Source organism: Mus musculus, chromosome 15 (assembly GCF_000001635.26).
Source record: "Mus musculus strain C57BL/6J chromosome 15, GRCm38.p6 C57BL/6J".
Lineage (NCBI taxonomy): Eukaryota > Metazoa > Chordata > Mammalia > Rodentia > Muridae > Mus > Mus musculus.
This window is the reverse complement of record NC_000081.6, coordinates 27,726,499-27,744,637: the sequence shown is the minus strand read 5'-3', so window position 1 is coordinate 27,744,637 and position 18,139 is coordinate 27,726,499. Positions and strand designations below refer to the sequence as shown.

General features: G+C 47.4%; 1 protein-coding gene across 8 annotated transcripts in view; it reads left to right on the top strand.

The window, feature by feature from the left end:
- Nucleotides 1–13,989, top strand: part of Trio (triple functional domain (PTPRF interacting)) — a 295,200-nt gene extending 281,211 nt beyond the window's left edge. For 4 of the 8 annotated variants that reach the window (XM_006520053.4, XM_030248467.1, XM_006520052.4 and 1 more), the window contains exons 49-57: nucleotides 438–685; nucleotides 2,128–2,266; nucleotides 3,359–3,386; nucleotides 3,560–3,722; nucleotides 3,942–4,063; nucleotides 8,113–8,191; nucleotides 9,059–9,259; nucleotides 10,994–11,132; nucleotides 11,608–13,987. In XM_006520053.4, coding sequence (XP_006520116.1) covers nucleotides 438–685; nucleotides 2,128–2,266; nucleotides 3,359–3,386; nucleotides 3,560–3,722; nucleotides 3,942–4,063; nucleotides 8,113–8,191; nucleotides 9,059–9,259; nucleotides 10,994–11,132; nucleotides 11,608–12,156 — 1,668 coding nt within the window. In that variant the 3' untranslated portion in view covers nucleotides 12,157–13,987. The other 4 variants (NM_001081302.1, XM_006520051.4, XR_001781509.2 and 1 more) reach the window with 4 other exon arrangements.
- Nucleotides 13,990–18,139: the final 4,150 nt, after the last annotated feature.

The window sequence follows — 18,139 nt, the reverse complement described above, 5'->3', positions numbered from 1 at the left end:
TTTTGGTTAGTAGGGGTAGAAAAGGTTAGGCAAACAACAGCCTGTGACCTGGAGTGCACATCCCAATGATGGCCTTCTTAGGAAGACTTGGGGGCCACATGGCTAGCCGACAGCCTTCAAAGTTAACACGTGTTTGAATTGGAAACGCCCAACATGGCATCGGTAAGAGGACACAGGAAGATCCAACCGCACCAGGCCCCCAGGGCATCAGCACTGAGGTGGATCTTTGGGAGTTGTTTCTCAATGGCTGAGCAAGTTGTTGCACAGGGGACACTAAGCGGAAGCGAGTGTGGAGGAAGAAAGAGTGTGCCATCTCCCTGTCTGACTGCCGAGCCCTCCTGTGGGCTGGCGCCATGGCTCGAGGTGAGCAGTGGCTGCGGCTGTCACGCCTCCTCTCAGTCCCTGTCCACCCTGTTCTCTTCATCTCTCCCCTCCAGAGTGAAGGCAGCAGCAGTAGCAACATCTCCACCATGCTGGTGACACACGAGTACACGGCAGTGAAGGAGGATGAGATAAACGTCTATCAAGGAGAGGTCGTTCAAATTCTGGCCAGCAACCAGCAGAACATGTTTCTGGTGTTCCGAGCCGCCACTGACCAGTGCCCCGCAGCCGAGGGCTGGATTCCGGGCTTCGTCTTGGGCCATACGAGTGCAGTTATCATGGAGAACCCCGACGGGACTCTCAAGTGAGTGACAGCAGTGAGCAGCCCGAGGGTGGACAGCTCGGGGCATAGGAGCCGTTCCAGGAAGTACTGGAAGGCCCTGGAGGGAAGCAGCCAGTGGAGGGAAAACTGTCTGTGAGTGCATGTTTGCCTCTAAGCAAATTGTGTGACTCCCCCCAACACCCCCCCCCCAGGTGAAGGGCTAGCCTCATCCCAACAGATCCCTAATACCTTTTTTGTTCGGGTCACTAAATATCCAGGGAGCAGGACCTCTTGAGAGACACAGGATCGTCATTCACAGGCTGCAGGAAGATCTATACCAGCAGTATAGACCTTCCTTAACCTGTGGGTTAAGACCCCTTTGGAGGGTCAAATGGCCCCTTCACAGGGGTCGCCTGAGATTACCAGAAAACAGATGTTTACATCATAACACATGACTGCAAAACTGGTTATAAAGTAGTAACAGAATTAATTTTATGGACGGGAGGGGTCACCGTGTATTAAATGGCTGCAGCATTAGGAAGGTTGAGAACCACTGGTCTATGTGGTGGCGTTGCTGTGAGCTCTTTGTTACTCGAAGGCTCGTCGATGTAAGCCTGAAGTCGGCTTTACTGCATTTTGAGCATTACCTTAAAACTGAGTCCAACTGCTTTTGGAAACTCTCTCTCTTCCTGGAACCTCCCTGAAATATCAGAATAGCCACACTTCTTCAAGGACTGTCAATGCCTTTGGAAAACAGTGCTGCCCGGCCTAGCGGGCACCTGCAGGAGGCTGGTATTGGGGGGGGGGGGGATAAATGCATCCATCCATCTCTTCTTCCCTCCTTCCCTTGTCTCCGGGATAGGCAGTTAGCAGCGAGTGTATTGTTCAGGACCCCTGCTCAAAAGCCTTCAGTGTCAGCCTGGCCTTTAATAGAAACCTAAGAGATTAAAGCTTCGTGTTCTATTTGGTTCCTCAAAATACATTCGTGAACCTTGGCATGAGAGCTCTTCAGGGAAACAGGCCCACTGAGGTAGGCTGTGGATAGGCAAATCAGAGGGTAGGCTGGCCAGGGACCGGGTCTCACAGTTGTGGAGACAGGCAAATCCAAACTGCTGCCACCCATCAAGTCTGAGGTGGATTTCTGGAGAGTTCCCCTCATATACCTTCACCTGACTGGTCGAGGAAGGGCAAGCAGCTTCGCCTGTTCCTGTCAGTCAAAAATACCCTCAAAGAGACCCTGGGAACGTTTGTCTTCTCGGCACAGTATGGCCCAGCCAAGTTGATACCGAATTAACTGTTACAGGCACCTTTGTATCTTAATCTTTAAAATTTGCATAAGGAATGGCTGACTTTGTCACCTGCATTGTGCAGTCAGTTTTCATGGGATCTCAGTTTATCACGAGCCTTTCTCTGACGCTTTCCCGGTGACAACTGCAGACCAGGGCGAAGGAGGGAGCTGAGCAGTGTGGTCTTTTCCTCCCTAGGAAATCAACATCTTGGCACACAGCACTCCGTTTAAGGAAGAAGTCTGAGAAGAAAGATAAAGACGGCAAAAGGGATGGCAAGTTGGAGAATGGGTACAGGAAGCCACGAGAAGGGCTCAGTAACAAGGTATCTGTGAAGGTGAGAAGGGCTCAGTAACAAGGTGTCTGTGAAGGTGAGAAGGGCTCAGTAACAAGGTATCTGTGAAGGTGAGAAGGGCTCAGTAACAAGGTGTCTGTGAAGGTGAGAAGGGCTCAGTAACAAGGTGTCTGTGAAGGTGAGAAGGGCTCAGTAACAAGGTGTCTGTGAAGGTGAGAAGGGCTCAGTAACAAGGTGTCTGTGAAGGTGAGAAGGGCTCAGTAACAAGGTGTCTGTGAAGGTGAGAAGGGCTCAGTAACAAGGTGTCTGTGAAGGTGAGAAGGGCTCAGTAACAAGGTGTCTGTGAAGGTGAGAAGGGCTCAGTAACAAGGTGTCTGTGAAGGTGAGAAGGGCTCAGTAACAAGGTGTCTGTGAAGGTGAGAAGGGCTCAGTAACAAGGTGTCTGTGAAGGTGAGAAGGGCTCAGTAACAAGGTGTCTGTGAAGGTGAGAAGGGCTCAGTAACAAGGTGTCTGTGAAGGTGAGAAGGGCTCAGTAACAAGGTGTCTGTGAAGGTGAGAAGGGCTCAGTAACAAGGTGTCTGTGAAGGTGAGAAGGGCTCAGTAACAAGGTGTCTGTGAAGGTGAGAAGGGCTCAGTAACAAGGTGTATGTGAAGGTGGTGTGGAGAGAGAAGCCAAGAGGAGGGTGGGGAGGATCAGCGGCCGCAGACCCTAACTAAGCTGGGCCTTGCTTGAGGACGCCCACATTGCTTACAGGAGCAGCGTTACACTGGCTCGCTCTGCACTAGCTGGGAGCCGTGCTGGCACATGACTTACTCAGGCCTGGGTTTTCCACCTGCACACTGCACCGGGTCCATGTGGGGTCAGATAATGTGGCTAGGTCAGTTGGCCTCGGCCTGAATCCTGGGACAGGTTAAGTAGCGTGTTTGTGAATAAGAAGCTAAGCCTCGGCTAATTGGTGTGGCACGGCATGGTCAAGGGCAGGGAAGAACAGCAGAAGGGGATTGGGTCCGTGGTTCCGGACCAGCCAAGCACCTCCCACAGTAACGGTAGCCCTGGAAGCAGTCTCCCTCCTGAAAATAGCTCCCGGTTTTATTAACTACAATTTATTAATTTACAAATCTTTGTCTTTCCAGCTTCTTAACCCCAACTACATTTATGACGGTGAGTTCTGTTGTCTTCCTCCAGTCCGAAGGGGCACAGGACTGCGGGCTCTGTCTCAGAGCATCATGCCTGTGCCCTGGGATAGCCTGTGGTGTTCTGGGTTCCCACTGATTTTGAAGGAGCCCATGAGAGAGAAGGGTGACTGGCATTGACTAAACTCCCTTTCCTTACAGTTCCCCCAGAATTTGTTATCCCATTGAGTGAGGTCACGTGCGAGACAGGGGAGACCGTTGTTTTTAGATGTCGTGTCTGTGGCCGCCCCAAGGCCTCAATCACCTGGAAGGGCCCCGAACACAACACTTTGAACAACGATGACCACTACAGCATCTCCTACAGGTGAGCGGCTAGGCCAGAGCAGTTTCCTGGTAGGGGTGTGGCTAATCTGACTACTCCGTAGGTAGAAATGCACTTATCTGCATGATTGTAGTCATCACTTTCCTCCGATGCCTTGGCCACTTAGTCTATGGGAGATCTCACACCCGGGGAGGGAGATAGAGCTGGTGCCTAAAGGTGCCAAGCCCTCCTGACTCCAGCGTGTCCTTACATGTGTGACAGTGACATTGGGGAGGCCACTCTGAAGATCATTGGTGTAAGCACAGAAGATGATGGCATCTACACCTGCATCGCTGTGAATGACATGGGTTCAGCCTCATCTTCTGCCAGCCTGAGGGTTCTAGGTAAGCCTCCGGGGGCAGGGTGCCTCTGCCAACAGTCCCTTAAGTGACTGGCCTGAGCTGGAATGTATGCTCATGTCCTCCGTTCTTAAAAACGTGCCCTCTTACCCAGTCCTCTAGCTGGGGCTAAGTTGCTTCATGAAGCACATGAGTGAAAAGGTAGACCCAGACATGTCTCGGATCTCAGCACAACCCTTCAGTGAGGCGTGGACTGCTGAGCCCAGTGCCCTCCCCATGTGTCAAGCGAGGAGAGCATTCCCTGCTTGTCAGCGGCTCTGGCAGGCACACCTACAGACCAGCGGAATGCTGTGTTCTCTGCAGCTAGCTCTGTAGACAGAATCCTGCCTAGCCCTGTTCAGCTCCCAATGACTGCATTTGATTTGGGTAGGTGCTCAAGTGCAGGGTGTGTGTGCACTGGATTCCAGCAGTGCTCACTGAGGCCCACTGGATACACCAGGCAGTTCCAAGTGCCTGCCCGCCCTCAACCGCTTCCTGCAGGGCAAATAAAAATCAAACTAGATGCTGAATTAAGTTCTAGAGTGTAGACTGTAAGCAAAGTTCATCTAAAACTTTTATTAAATCATAGAAATGGCATGTTGTAGTTATGTGATTGTGACTTAAAGGAGAGCAAGATCTTCAAGTTTAAAGAATCAGTGATTTTCTCATTTAAAAAAGAATCATACAAACTATGGGATTGGTTCTCAATAAGCTACTGCCAACAACTCCGAGAGTCACAGTCATGGTTGTCCCATGTGGATCTGAGCAGGAAAATGATAGAAAGGGAAATGTGTAGATTCCAATCACAGAATCTTCAAGGTCTTCAGAAAAAAACCTCCATCTTGTCAGACAGGCGGTTCCCGGTGATTTTCTGTGATTTCCAAACTCTGCCCTGAGAGCCACTTAATTTTCGGGCGTTGGTGGTGTGCGGCTTTAGTGAGTTCTAGTGAGTCTGCACCAGTGAGCTGTCCTGTGTAGAGCGTTCTTTTGCCGTGTGCTCACCAGAGTGTTGCTCCCACCCTGCTGACCCTAAGCCCCGGAGCTCTCAGACAGGTTGACACCATGGCCATGCACTGGCTGGCTCAGTGCAGAACAGTTGCAGCTCAAAAGTGAGGCTAGGGAGGTCCGTCCTGACACCTCAGAGATGCGTGTGTGCTCCTGCCAATGGAGCATGGTGGAGCCAGTCAGGCCAGGGTCCCCTGCGGTGAAAGAGAGGAGCTGTGACAAGGAGGAGCACGGCGCCCCGAGTCTGTGTGACGCCACTTCTCGAACGGCTTAGGCATCAGAGACTCAACTTATTTCCCTCTTCTGTGTATGTGCAATATTTGAAAGACAATTTTAAGGAATCTCGTAGGAGCGTTTTCATTGGAAAAAAATGGGAAAATGTTTGATTGTATGTGAGAGAAATCAATGTTTCTTCTTATAATTAAAACCTTTTTAATATCCCATGCATAAGTTCTCAGCTTACATCATTTCACCATTCTTCTCCCACTCCAGCTTCTTCCACACCCCCCACTCCCTCTTCTTTATTATTGCTGTACACACACGTGTCCACATGCCCCCCACACACACGCCCACATGCACACACACATCATTCTGTTGTTGCAGAAATTATTTTAATTCTGTCCCAAGGTTTCTACCCCACCTTTAACAAATTAGTTCCCGAATGAACGACACACTCACAGCCTTTATATTTACAACAAGCCTTAAACAACTCAACAGCTAAGCAGTTGCCTACCCTCCATGCTGTTAGACTCTACTGTCCTATCAATAACCCTGAATTATTACTTACTATGTTTCATCTGGGCTTCTCTTAACTCTGATCAGCCAGCCTTCAGGGCCATGTTTTTATGGCTCAGTTAACCCATGGTGGTTTCTCCTTCCTCTACCTTCTTCTCTCCTCCTGGTTTTCCTCTGATCTCAAGCCTGGGAAAGAAACCTAACACACACACACACACACACACACACACACACACACACACACACACACACACACACACACATATACACCCCGTCTCATCTGCCCATCTATTGGCTATTGGCATCTTTATTCACCAATCAAAATTAGCTTGGGGGCAGGGTCACAGAGACAACTGCCCCCCCCCTTAGCATTACAATAGACAGTAAGAGACAAAACCCTCTACACTCCCTACTCCTTTACTGTTACTTGCATGTTTATGAGTTTAGATCTCTAGAGAACTTTGATTCTTTCATATTCCCCCCTCACCCATTAATTAACTTATAGCTCTTCATATAGGGGTGAGCCCTTGTGAAATTCCCTCTATGTACATTGGCATGTCAGCTCATGGTGTCGTCATTGTGGGAGTCTTATTTAGGAGTCTTAATGATTCCTTTTGCATAAGTGTTTAGGAAAAGCATCTTGTTTCCTTAGGGCTTATATAACACCACATTTACTACTAACAAGTGACTTCCAGCTGGCATATGGGTGACAAAACTGTCCATGTTTGCAACATATTTATAAATCACTCTAAAAGACTGTGGACATTAAGAAGACATGGTGGAACCCTCCATTTCTGAAGGATGTGTAAACAATCATAGTTTGCAGGCTGAATCTGGTGAACAGGATGGAGCTCACTATAAATCATCAGGCTGGGGAGATGGCTCAGGGGGCAAAAGCCACTTTCCATACAAGCATAATGGCTTAAGTCTAAATCCCCAGAACCTATAAAAACCACCAGGCATGGTTATGGGGTATTGTAACCCAGTGCTGGGAGGGGCAGAAACAGAAGGGAGGCTGAGATTTCCCAGACTCCTCCAGGCTCCAAGAGAAGATGTCTAGGAAATAGGCAAAGAGTAATGGAGAGGGGCTCCCTGTGTCCTCCACACAAGCACATGCACACTCAAGGAGTGCTGCCCATTACACATAAGTCTCGGGTACAGTTTTACATTTTTAAATAAAAGTAAGTTGATTTATCTAAGTATTTGACTTAATCTAATATATCCATAGTATTCGATTCTAACATGAAGTCAATGCCTATAAAGTGTTCACGGGATATTTCACATCTTCTGTCTGTGTTCAGGGTCCCACACATCTGTCTTACTATGGCACGAGTGTGTGTACCCATCAGAGATGCTCTTTGGCCACTTGTGGCAGCCGTGCTAGATAGTTAGTTTTTTTTATTAGGTATTTTCCTCATTTGCATTTCCAATGTTATCCCAAAAGTCCCCCATACCCTCCCCCCCACTCCCCTACCGACCCACTCCCACTTCTTGGCCCTGGCGTTCCCATGTACTGAGGCATATAAAGTTTGCACGACCAATGGGCCTCTCTTTCCACTGACGGCCAACTAGGCCATCTTTTGATACATATGCAGTTAGAGACACGAGCTCCAGTGGGTACTAGTTAGTTCATATTGTTGTTCCACCTATAGGGTTGCAGATCACTTTAGCTCCTTGGGTACTTTCTCTAGCTCCTCCACTGGGGGCCCTGTGATCCATCCAATAGCTGACTGTGAGATTCCACTTCTGTGTTTGCTAGGCCCCGGCCTAGTCTCACAAGAGACAGCTATATCAGGGTCCTTTCAGCAAAATCTTGCCTGTGTATGCAATGGTGTCAGCGTTTGGAAGCTGATTATGGGAAGGATCCCCGGATATGGCAGTCTCTAGATGGTCCATCCTTTTGTCTCAGCTCCAAACTTTGTCTCTGTAACTCCTTCCATGGGTGTTTTGTTGCCAATTCTAAGAAGGGGCAAAGTGTCCACACTTTGGTCTTCGTTCTTCTTGAGTTTCTTGTGTTTCACAAATTGTATCTCATAACTTGGGTATTCTAAGTTTCTGGGCTAATATCCACTTATCAGTGAGTACATATCCTGTGAGTTCTTTTGTGATTGGGTTACCTCACTCAGGATGATGCCCTCCAGAGAAGCTCTGCTTCAGGGACACTCAGGAGCCGAGGTGGAGACTCACACCTGTAATGCCAGCACTGTGGAGGGAGCAGAGGGAAGAGGACCTTCATCTTTTAAGGCCATTGACAGAGGCATAACTTTAGAAAGGAAAACCTAATGTACTCAGGCAAAGTGGTGCTCTTCTTGCAGGTCCAGGGAGTGATGGGATCGTGGTGACTTGGAAGGACAACTTCGACGCCTTCTACAGTGAAGTGGCTGAGCTTGGCAGGTATGAAACAGAGCCCAGAGCCTCCTCCACAAAAGTAAGATCACTCACTGTCCCAAGACCGAAAACAGAATTTCGCCACCCATAGAAGTGACTGCCATGTGCTTGGTGTTGGTGGCTTTATGTCCTTGTGACAGTACCTGACAGAAACAGCTTAAAAGAGAGAACAGGGTTCTTCTAGCTCATGGTTTTAGAGGAAAGATGGCATGACAGAAACCAGCAACTATGCTCTCTCCATATTCCACAGTTAATAGTAACAGGGTAGCCACCTACTGACCCTCCACAACCACAAGGGAACAGTGGGAAGGAGATAAACTTACCCCACAGCCTGCCCTGCCTGTGCTACACTCTCATGCATTGCCCCTGGGCATGTAGAATGTGCTTACTCCAAGAACAAGGTCATCTTATCCACAGAAAGTCAGGTGCAGCCCAGGCTCCTGGGGGGGTGCATGCATATGAGATGCAGCACCGAGCCTTGACGCCAGGTGAAGAGACAGATTGCATACCCTGCAAGCAAGCTAAAACCAACAAAGCATGATCCTCTCTCAGGAGTGGGAGGGACACTGGCAACTGTGGGTGCTTGCTGTGGTCTCAGAATGGTGAGGTTCTCCAGGATCTGAAGGTAGAAACTGCATGGTGAGGGCAAGACTCTCTGGAGCCATCCCTTTCACCTCATTCAGGAGTCAGGAAGTCCAGGGTCTGACCGGTCCCAGCATCAGAAGTGGAGCTGCCGTTGGGGGCCAGGGGTGGGGTGAGGAGGGAATGGCAATGCAATGGCTGAACCATCATATCCTTTCCACACGACCCAGCAAAGACGTCACCATCCCACGGACATGGCCCCGTGTAATCTCTTCATGATGGGTTTTACAGGGGCAGGTTTGCTGTAGTTAAGAAATGTGACCAGAAGGGAACCAAACGAGCAGTGGCCACAAAGTTTGTGAACAAGAAGTTGATGAAGCGTGACCAGGTCACTCATGAGCTCGGCATCCTGCAGAACCTGCAGCACCCCCTCCTCGTGAGCCTTCTTGACACCTTCGAGACCCCCACCAGTTACGTCCTGGTTCTGGAAATGTGCGTACTCAGCCTTCCTTTTCCCTGCCTTCCCTCACCTTGGCTCCCGGCACTTTTGCTGATCCCAATTGTTCTCTGAGAAAAAGAAATGGGCTCTGAGCTTTTAGCATTCGTAGGAGTTCTACAGACATAGGTTCGTCGTTAGAGACTACTGTTTTGGAAACTCTGGTCGCGGCAAAACCATTTGAGTGTTGGGAATCAAACCTGGGTCCTGCAAGAATAACTAGTGCTTTTAATGAGGGAGCCATCGCTCCAGCTCCTCATCCTCGATGTCTTTAAATGCACAGCTATTGGCGGACTGTCAGGAGCTAGAACGGTGCAGTATGTGTGGAAAGCCACCACCGTCTGAGCCCACATGCCTTGGAGGCTGTCTGGCTAAGCTTGATGGCAAGCAGCTACTGCCCACCTTCCCCAGGGATTCTGAACAAGTAAACTCACTTACGTCCTTGTCAGAAGTCACCACAGCCTTGGTCTAAAGTGGCACCTCTTTCAACTGTAAAATAAGCACATTCCCTTCAACATTCCTGGACCATCCACTGTGAATCTACAGTTGGGCCCAGTGCCTTATATATCCTGGCAAGGACCAGATCACCGGCCACACCCCCAGGTGCCCTGTTCTTATTTCTTTTTATTAGAAAGTTGCATAATGTATCTCTGGGCAACTTTTACATTGCATGGCAAAACGCCATCACCAAGACATTGTATAGAAGAAATCATTGAACTTAATGATTCACCATTCCATGGTGTTAGAGTCCATGACCACCACAGGTGGAAGCATGATGACAGGCAGGCCAGCATGGAGCACTTCCATCTGTCCGATCCATAAGCACAAGGAAGGGTGAGGTGGGGGGCTGCTAAGGGGTAGTGGTGTGGGCTTTTGAAACTTCAGTGCCCATCCTCAGTGACACACCTCCAACAAGGCCACACCTCCTAATCCTCCACCAAACAGTTCGACCTCCTAGAGAGCAGGCATTCAAATATATAAGTATATGGAGGACATTCTCAGCTAACCACCCTGGTGCAGCCTCATCAGACTATTAACAGAATTAATTTTCACTAGAGCAGGTCAAAATTTCTCAGTAATGACCATTCCTTGCTGGGCAGGTGGTCTGTCTTCCTATAAACTTCTCTTCTGAGAACAGCGGGTGTGCAGAGCGGTCTCCACCCAGTAACAGCTGTTCATGAGCCATGAAACCTTAGAAAATGTGTGTGCTTTCTCGGCCTCTGCTTCCTCATCTTTGAAACAGGAAAATGACACACCCAAGGTCGGATGAATAGACACTACTAAAGTTTAGGCTTAGAACTTTGTACTTTTTTAATATTAAAAGTTAGTTCAGATTAGGGTAGCTTTGACTAAGCATGAATCTATTGCCCTAGCATGTGGCTTTTTACAGCATGACCTCATCTGTCTCCATGTGGCGTGCTTTATATGTCAGGAAGGAGGTGTAGGCTAAGTGAAGTGGGTATGCCTTCCTTATTCCAGCAGTTATCTACATCCGTGCATAGACACTGCCCAGCAGCTTGCCATAGCAACAGACAACAGGGTTGCAGTTCCTGGCTGCAGCTCTCCCCCAGCCATTACCCACTTGGATCATCTCAGTGAGGGGGCCAGAACCCCCTCCCTGTACCATGGCATGCAGTGGAGGTACAGTCCTGAGACCATGGGGTTGATGTCTCCCTAAAATGGCCTGTGACTTGAAAGGCATCATGAGAACTGTTCTTCTTACCTTGTAGGGCTGACCAAGGTCGCCTCCTTGACTGTGTGGTCCGGTGGGGAAGCCTCACCGAAGGGAAGGTCAGAGCGCACCTGGGGGAAGTTCTGGAAGCCGTCCGATACCTTCACAACTGCAGGATAGCACACCTGGACCTAAAGGTTGGCAGGCCCGGGGCTGAGCAAGGACAGGTCTAGATAGGTCACATGGGATGCTAGAGCCTTGCTCCCTGCCTGAGCCTGGAGGCAGCTGGGGAGAGGAGGACACTGGGGCAAATTCTCTTTCCCTGAGTTGCCTTCAGTAAACTCAACCAGGAAGTACTGGTAGTTCAATCTGTTGGGTCAGGAGATGTTTAGGAAGCTCCTGTCAGTGCTGCCAAGTTGGCATGGAATCTACCCACTTGAGGGTGCCTTGGGAAGAGGAGACAGTGTTGAGCTAGGCTATTTGGACCCTAAAGCTGAGAGCCACTCCTAGGGGGCTGTTCCTCTCCAGCTTGTTCCCTCACTGGTCCAAAGAACTTCCTTTGGGTGACAGTTGTGTGGCTAACTTCTGCCTCTCCAGAGGATCCTGACAGTGGTCAGATTGAGCATGGATTAGGGATGTTTGCCAATGACGGTGTCTCCTCCTACATTCTAGCCTGAGAATATCTTGGTGGATCAGAGTTTGGCCAAGCCAACCATTAAACTGGCTGACTTTGGAGACGCTGTCCAGCTCAACACCACCTACTACATCCACCAGTTGCTGGGGAACCCCGAGTTTGCAGCCCCGGAAATCATTCTTGGGAACCCTGTCTCCCTGACCGCGGACACATGGAGTGTTGGGGTGCTCACCTACGTGCTGCTCAGCGGCGTGTCCCCCTTCCTGGATGACAGCGTGGAAGAGACCTGCCTGAATATTTGCCGGCTGGACTTTAGCTTCCCAGAGGACTACTTTCAAGGAGTTAGCCAGAAGGCCAAAGAATTCGTGTGCTTCCTCCTACAGGAGGACCCCGCCAAGCGTCCCTCGGCTGCACTGGCCCTGCAGGAACAGTGGCTGCAGGCAGGCAACGGCAGCGGCAAAGGCACGGGCGTCCTCGACACGTCCAGACTGACCTCCTTCATTGAGCGGCGCAAACACCAGAATGATGTTCGACCTATCCGTAGCATTAAAAACTTCTTACAGAGCAGGCTTCTGCCTAGAGTTTGACCTATCTTGAAGTTCTTTCTCATTCTCTTTCACCTGCCAATCAGCTGTTAATTTGAATTTTTGAAGAGGAAACCAAACCAAAACTAAGTGGCCGGCCGCCGGCTGTTCATCGTGTGAAATGGCATTCCAAGTGAGCTGTGCTCAACAGCGCTTGGGCTCAGAGCTGCAAGGTGCGCTGGGGTGGAGGACCTTCAGTTACACTCTGCATGGGCAGAGACCGCATTGCTGGATCACAGTATTTTATTCAGGTTCCTGCAAAAATAATAATAATAATAATAAAAAAGAGATACTTTTTTTAATGAACATGGATAGAATTTTGCAAATTTAACATTTTCAAGATTTATTCAAAAAAAAAAAAAAACACATGCCTATGTTCAAACCACTGGTGTTACACAGAACTGAGAAACTGTGCATTTCTGGGAGAGACTCGCCAGGTGGCAGCCACTCCCATGGGCTCAGCCAGTGCTTGGTGTCCACCTGGCACCGAGCTTTTCCAGCTGCCTCGTCTGGGTACATCCTGCCGGGCACCAGACTTGGCTTCTGAGATGTGTGTTCAACCTCAATCTTTTGCATAAAATATAATGAATGGTTTTGCTCTGATGAAATGTAGGCCTTACTTGTACATAAGACTCTTCCTGCCTTTTGTCTGGCAATCCCCCACCCCTTCCCCTCCTACCCACCGCCTGGGCCTTCCTCTCGGGGGGTCTGATGGGGTCTGTCCATCCAATGGAGACTTGAGGCTGGGTCCAGCCCCACTGCCCCCTCCCCAGCCCCACCACCCCAAACCGTCAATCAGATTGTTGAACGGTATACAGTCAGATGAAAATACTGTAAATGCACTCATTGGGGTTTTGTTTGTTTTGGTTTTTTTGTTTGTTTTGGTTTTTGTTGTTTTTATTTCATACCATGTGCAATGTTGTGGCTTTAACATTTTCTGCAACTATTTATGAAGACTTCTGTTATACATGTAATAAATATATAGAAAAAGCACATACTTCGCAAGTGAGCTTTATGGTTCTGTGTGTGTTGGGGGTGGGTCGTAGCCCTGTGCCATCCGTCAAGGACACTTAACTCTTCGTGAAATTTGTCAGTTTTGAGGACTGTAAAAAGTGATTTCATACTCTGAATATAAAACTGGATAATAGGGTAATGTTTTAAATTTTATTATGCTATTATTCAGAATGCCAAAGTATTATTTTTTTCCCAGAATCAGTCTGAACATTTACTACTTTTTAGACTTTTTGACATTCAACTTTCTGTATAAAAATTGGCTGGATTTTAAGCTTTTGGTAAGAAAGCCAATTAAGTACTGGCCACCCTGAGGCTGGTACGCAGTGCCCGAGTCACTGTGGCGGAGCTGGCGCTGGGGTGGGAAGTCCTTCAACACAAGAAGTTGGATTTCTGGCAAGCTTGGATTTTTCTGGATGTCTTTTTATCTTTATTGTGTGAAATACACTTAAAAAAGAGACCAGCTTGCTTCCCAAGCCAGACAGACATCTGGGTCGTGAGCCATAAACTGGCATAATTAAGCTTTGCAGTTTCCGGTGTATTTATTTATTCTTCTGTTGGGTTTTTTTGTTTGTTTGTTTCTTGTAAAATTGTACAGAAACTTTTTAAGAGAAATTGGATTCAAAAACTGGATGTGTATCTGTAACCTCATAACTTTTATTTGTGTACTGTTTTCTTTGATTATTTCAGTTAAAACTTTTACATTATTTTTTTGCATGTATATTTCTTTGTACAGAGACCGTACATGTTTACACAGTATGATGTGATGTAAATATTTTATTTTGCCATCAGTTATTTTAAAAAATTAAACATATTTGCCTGATACTGGTGTTAGGCTTTTTATTTAAATTAATCACTGCTGAATTAGAGCGGTCCCTGAGAGAGGCATGGCAGGGGGTGGTGTTTAGGGGTGAGAGGGGGATTGCCGCGGCCTAGTTGAGCTGGTTCAGGCTTGTGATGCAGGGTGATCAGGCATAGCCCGCATACTGCTAGTGTGTAACAGCACACTGGCTGTCTTTTGGTAATGGGGCCTTAGCTCATCCTGATCCTGGGGACCCTGTTTTCCTGATGAAGAGCATTTCATTCTGGCCTCAGAAAAACAGAAGTATTGCCGCTTCCACCCTGCAGGGCCCACCTTTTCCCAGAACACTTCCAGCCCCCCCCCCCCCACACACACACACACACACACTGACGCTCTGGGTCACTGCAGAGTGGGCTGTGTCAACTCTCCTCACTGCTGTCCAACCCACAGGTCTCTCTCCCTGATCACCAATACCATCTCTCAGTTATTTTGGGGTTTTCTTCTGGGATGTCAGCTTGTGTCCGTGTGCTGAATGAAGGATACAGAAAAGGCCTGTGGCAAGATTGGTTTGTCATGATTTCAAGGATTTCCACCCCCCCTCAAGAATATCAAGATGCTTGTCTTTCTTTACAAATCTTTTCAGCCCACAGCTACACTTTATCTGTGAGGTGTGTAGGATCACCAGGATTTTGGCAGAATGTGTCATGATAACGTCTTGTAGCAAGTGTTCATTTAAAAGGCATTATACAGGCCAGGCGTGATGGCCCACGCCTTTAATCCCAGCACTTGGGAGGCAGAGGCAGGCGGATTTCTGAGTTTGAGGCTAGCCTGGTCTACAATGTGAGTTTCAGGACAGCCAGGGCTACACAGAGAAACCCTGTCTCGAAAAATCAAAAAAAAAAAAAAAAAAAGGCATTATACCACCTTTGGACACTAGGAAAAAAGATGCTACTTGTTCATATATGTCTGAGACCTAATGGGGAGGTGGAAATGATTTTTGAAACCAGTAGAGTCCTTCCCAAATTTACCTATATAATTAGATCTCTTTACATTATATTAATATTGAGTATATATAGCATTATATATAATGTACACTAAACTATATCAATTGTCTATCCGCACATGAAATTGTTATGCAAAAATATGCCGCCCCCCCCCCCGAAAAAATAATCCCTCTCTGCCAGCAGGTATCTCTGTTCTGAGTTCTGTCTTCCGTAGATGAACTTGCCTTGGGATTTCATGTATGTAGTCATTCATGGGAATAACTACATAAAGTGACCTGGGCACTGTCATATCTTAGGTCATTCTGGCTTATGCAGTTATATTACACACTCTCACTCTTGTGATGGTGTCTTGGTACTAACATAGTTTCACCTCAGGATACTGATACTGACATAGCTTGTCAGTATCATCAGACAGGCTCCTCCTGTTGCCCCTTAATGGCCACATCTGTCCTGGTAAGTTCTCATTAATAAGGCTTATGTATTCTTCTCTGAGAGTTCTCTTTTAAATCATGAATGCGCATTAACTATCACCAGGTGATCTTTCTGTACGGCTGATGTGTCACATAATTTTTCTTTAACCTAATAATACATTTAATTTTTAAATACCGAGCTGACTTTGAATGACTCGGAGTGAGGCCCCCCACCTTGGCCTGGTACACAGACTGTCTTCTGAACTATCTGGGGTGATCTCTTGATTGTTTCTCTTGTGTTCTCATGGCCACCGGTCTGCAGCTTTCTCCTCACCATCACTGCCCCGGGCATCAGGTAGGACTAACTTTGCAAGATGACCTGGACAGTGTCATCTCTATTTACCTGCAAGGGATTGTGTAGCAATCTATGTCTAATCCAGCATGATAGTGCAAGCCTTTGATCCCAGTACTCAGAGCAGAGGTTCAAGGCCAGTCTAGTCTAGAAACTACACAGCCAATTCCAGGACAGCCAAGGCTACACACAGAGAAACCTTGTCTTTTATGTATCATTAAGTGTTTCATAGACTTTTCCAGCAAACCCACATGGGCCTAGAGAATTGTTTGTGCATGGCTTTCAATTATAGTAACAAATTCCTCCATCAATGCGGTGGCTACTTGCTTCTTATTCACTGAATAGCAATCACTTGTATTATTCAAGGAAGAGTTGATCGAGCTGTGTCTGGTTATTCCATCAATCCAGGGAAGAGAGCTCATGCTTGCACTTCAGCTATGGGTTTTGTCCTAGGCCAGCTCTGACATCCAGGTAACTGATGAAGGCACCAAAATCTGGTGGCCTCTGGCAATTCAACCCTCTCTTGGTGTTCTGGAGCCAAAAGCTGATGGCCTCCGGCAGGACCCCAAACTGTGGGATGGTATCACCCACATAAAGGCCATGTCTTCCCCTCTCAGTCAAACCTCCCTGGAAACACAAGACTACTCAGAGGCGTGTCTCCTCGGTGATTCCTAATCCATCAGAGTTAACAATGAGAATAATATCAATGTACTTCTCTGCAGTACTCCCTCTCCCAGTGGCGGTTGCTTTGAATGTCTCATCTCTACATTGGGAGCTATGATGTCATCCTTCTCACTTGTCTATTTGCAACAATCAAACACGGTTTAAAAACTAATGAAAAGGAAAGGGTAATTGTCTTAGTTAGCTGTGAACAGACACTGTGACCAATGCAACTCTAGTTAGTGTTTACTGCTGTGAACAGACACCATGACCAAGGCAACTCTTATAAGGACAACATTTAATTGGGGCTGGCTTACAGGTTCAGAGATTCAGTCCATTATCAAGGTGGGAGCATGACAGCATCCAGGCAGGCATGGTGCAGGAGGAGCTGAGAATTGTACATCTTCATCTGAAGGCTGCTAGCAGAATACTGGCTCCCAGGCATCTAGCACAAGGCTCTTAAAGCCCACACCCACAGTGACACATCTACTCCAACAGGACCATACCCTCTAATAGTACCACTCCCTGGGCCGAGCATATACAAACCATCACAGTAATTATAGATGCTTTTATTCTCTCCCTTGTCTGTTCTTCCTATTTGGTTCCCTAGATCTCTTCCTATATCCTTTCTACTTAGAAGGATACATGTCATCTGTCATTGAGGGGCATTCTGATGACAATAATCCTTAAAGTTTTCCTTCCTGGAAAAATATCTTTATTATCCCTTGATTTTTAACAACATTCTTGCTCAATTTTGACAGTCTTTCTTTAGCACTTGGAAAATACCATGCCACTTCCTACAGGCCTTCATGGCTTCCAGTGACAAATCAGCTGTCACTCATTTTTATCTCTTCTGCCTCCTACAATTTTCTGTTAAGTACATCTATTGAGTTTGTTATATTTTAAGTTCTAAAATTTTATTTGAGTTTCCTTTATAGCTATTTTCTTGCTTAAGTTTTCTATTCATTTCTCTCAGCCACACTCATAATTTTTCATTGCAGGATTTTTTTTTTTTTTTTTTTTTTTTAGTGTGGCTGCCTAAAGATTTTTGTCAGAAAAATCTCACATGCCTAACTCAGTGTTGGTATTGACTGTTCATCTTTTTATTTCAGTTGGGATTCTTCTGGTTGAATTATTTTACTTTTAAATGGGGAGGTTTGGGGCATTAGATTGTAGTATTCTTATAGAAACCTGATTTAATCGGCTTTCTCAGACACCACTTCAGCAGGAAAGGGCAGACTCTTACTAGGCTCCTAGTACCATAGAGGGTGAAGATTGTTATAGGACCGCCAAGTGATGATGCAAAGGGTAACTGCACCAAGCCTCCTCTGGTGCTACTCTGTCATTAGAGAGGATGGATGTGCTGTTGTGGGTGGGTGGAATCAAAACTATAAGCTCCCCCCACAGTCTTCTCTGGTACCAGTAAGAGCAGACACTCTGCCTGGCAGAGTGGTACTGAGCCACAGCAAGAAAGTCCAATTCTTCTCCCACCGGGGTTCCCAACCAAAAGCAAACGGGTTTCAAGGAAGTGTTTCTACCAATTACCAGGCTCAGGAGTCTCTGAGCCCTTCCCCAGCTTCCTTGCAGTCAGTCGCAAGTACAGTATGTCTGCACTTTAGCCATGAAGGACTTCCTCGGTTGGCACCTGAGCTGTCTCTTACCAGCCAAGCACAGAGGAACCCAAGGCACAAGTACACTACATCTCTCTGCCAACTGCAAAACTCAGTGCTAAAAACAAAAAATTGAA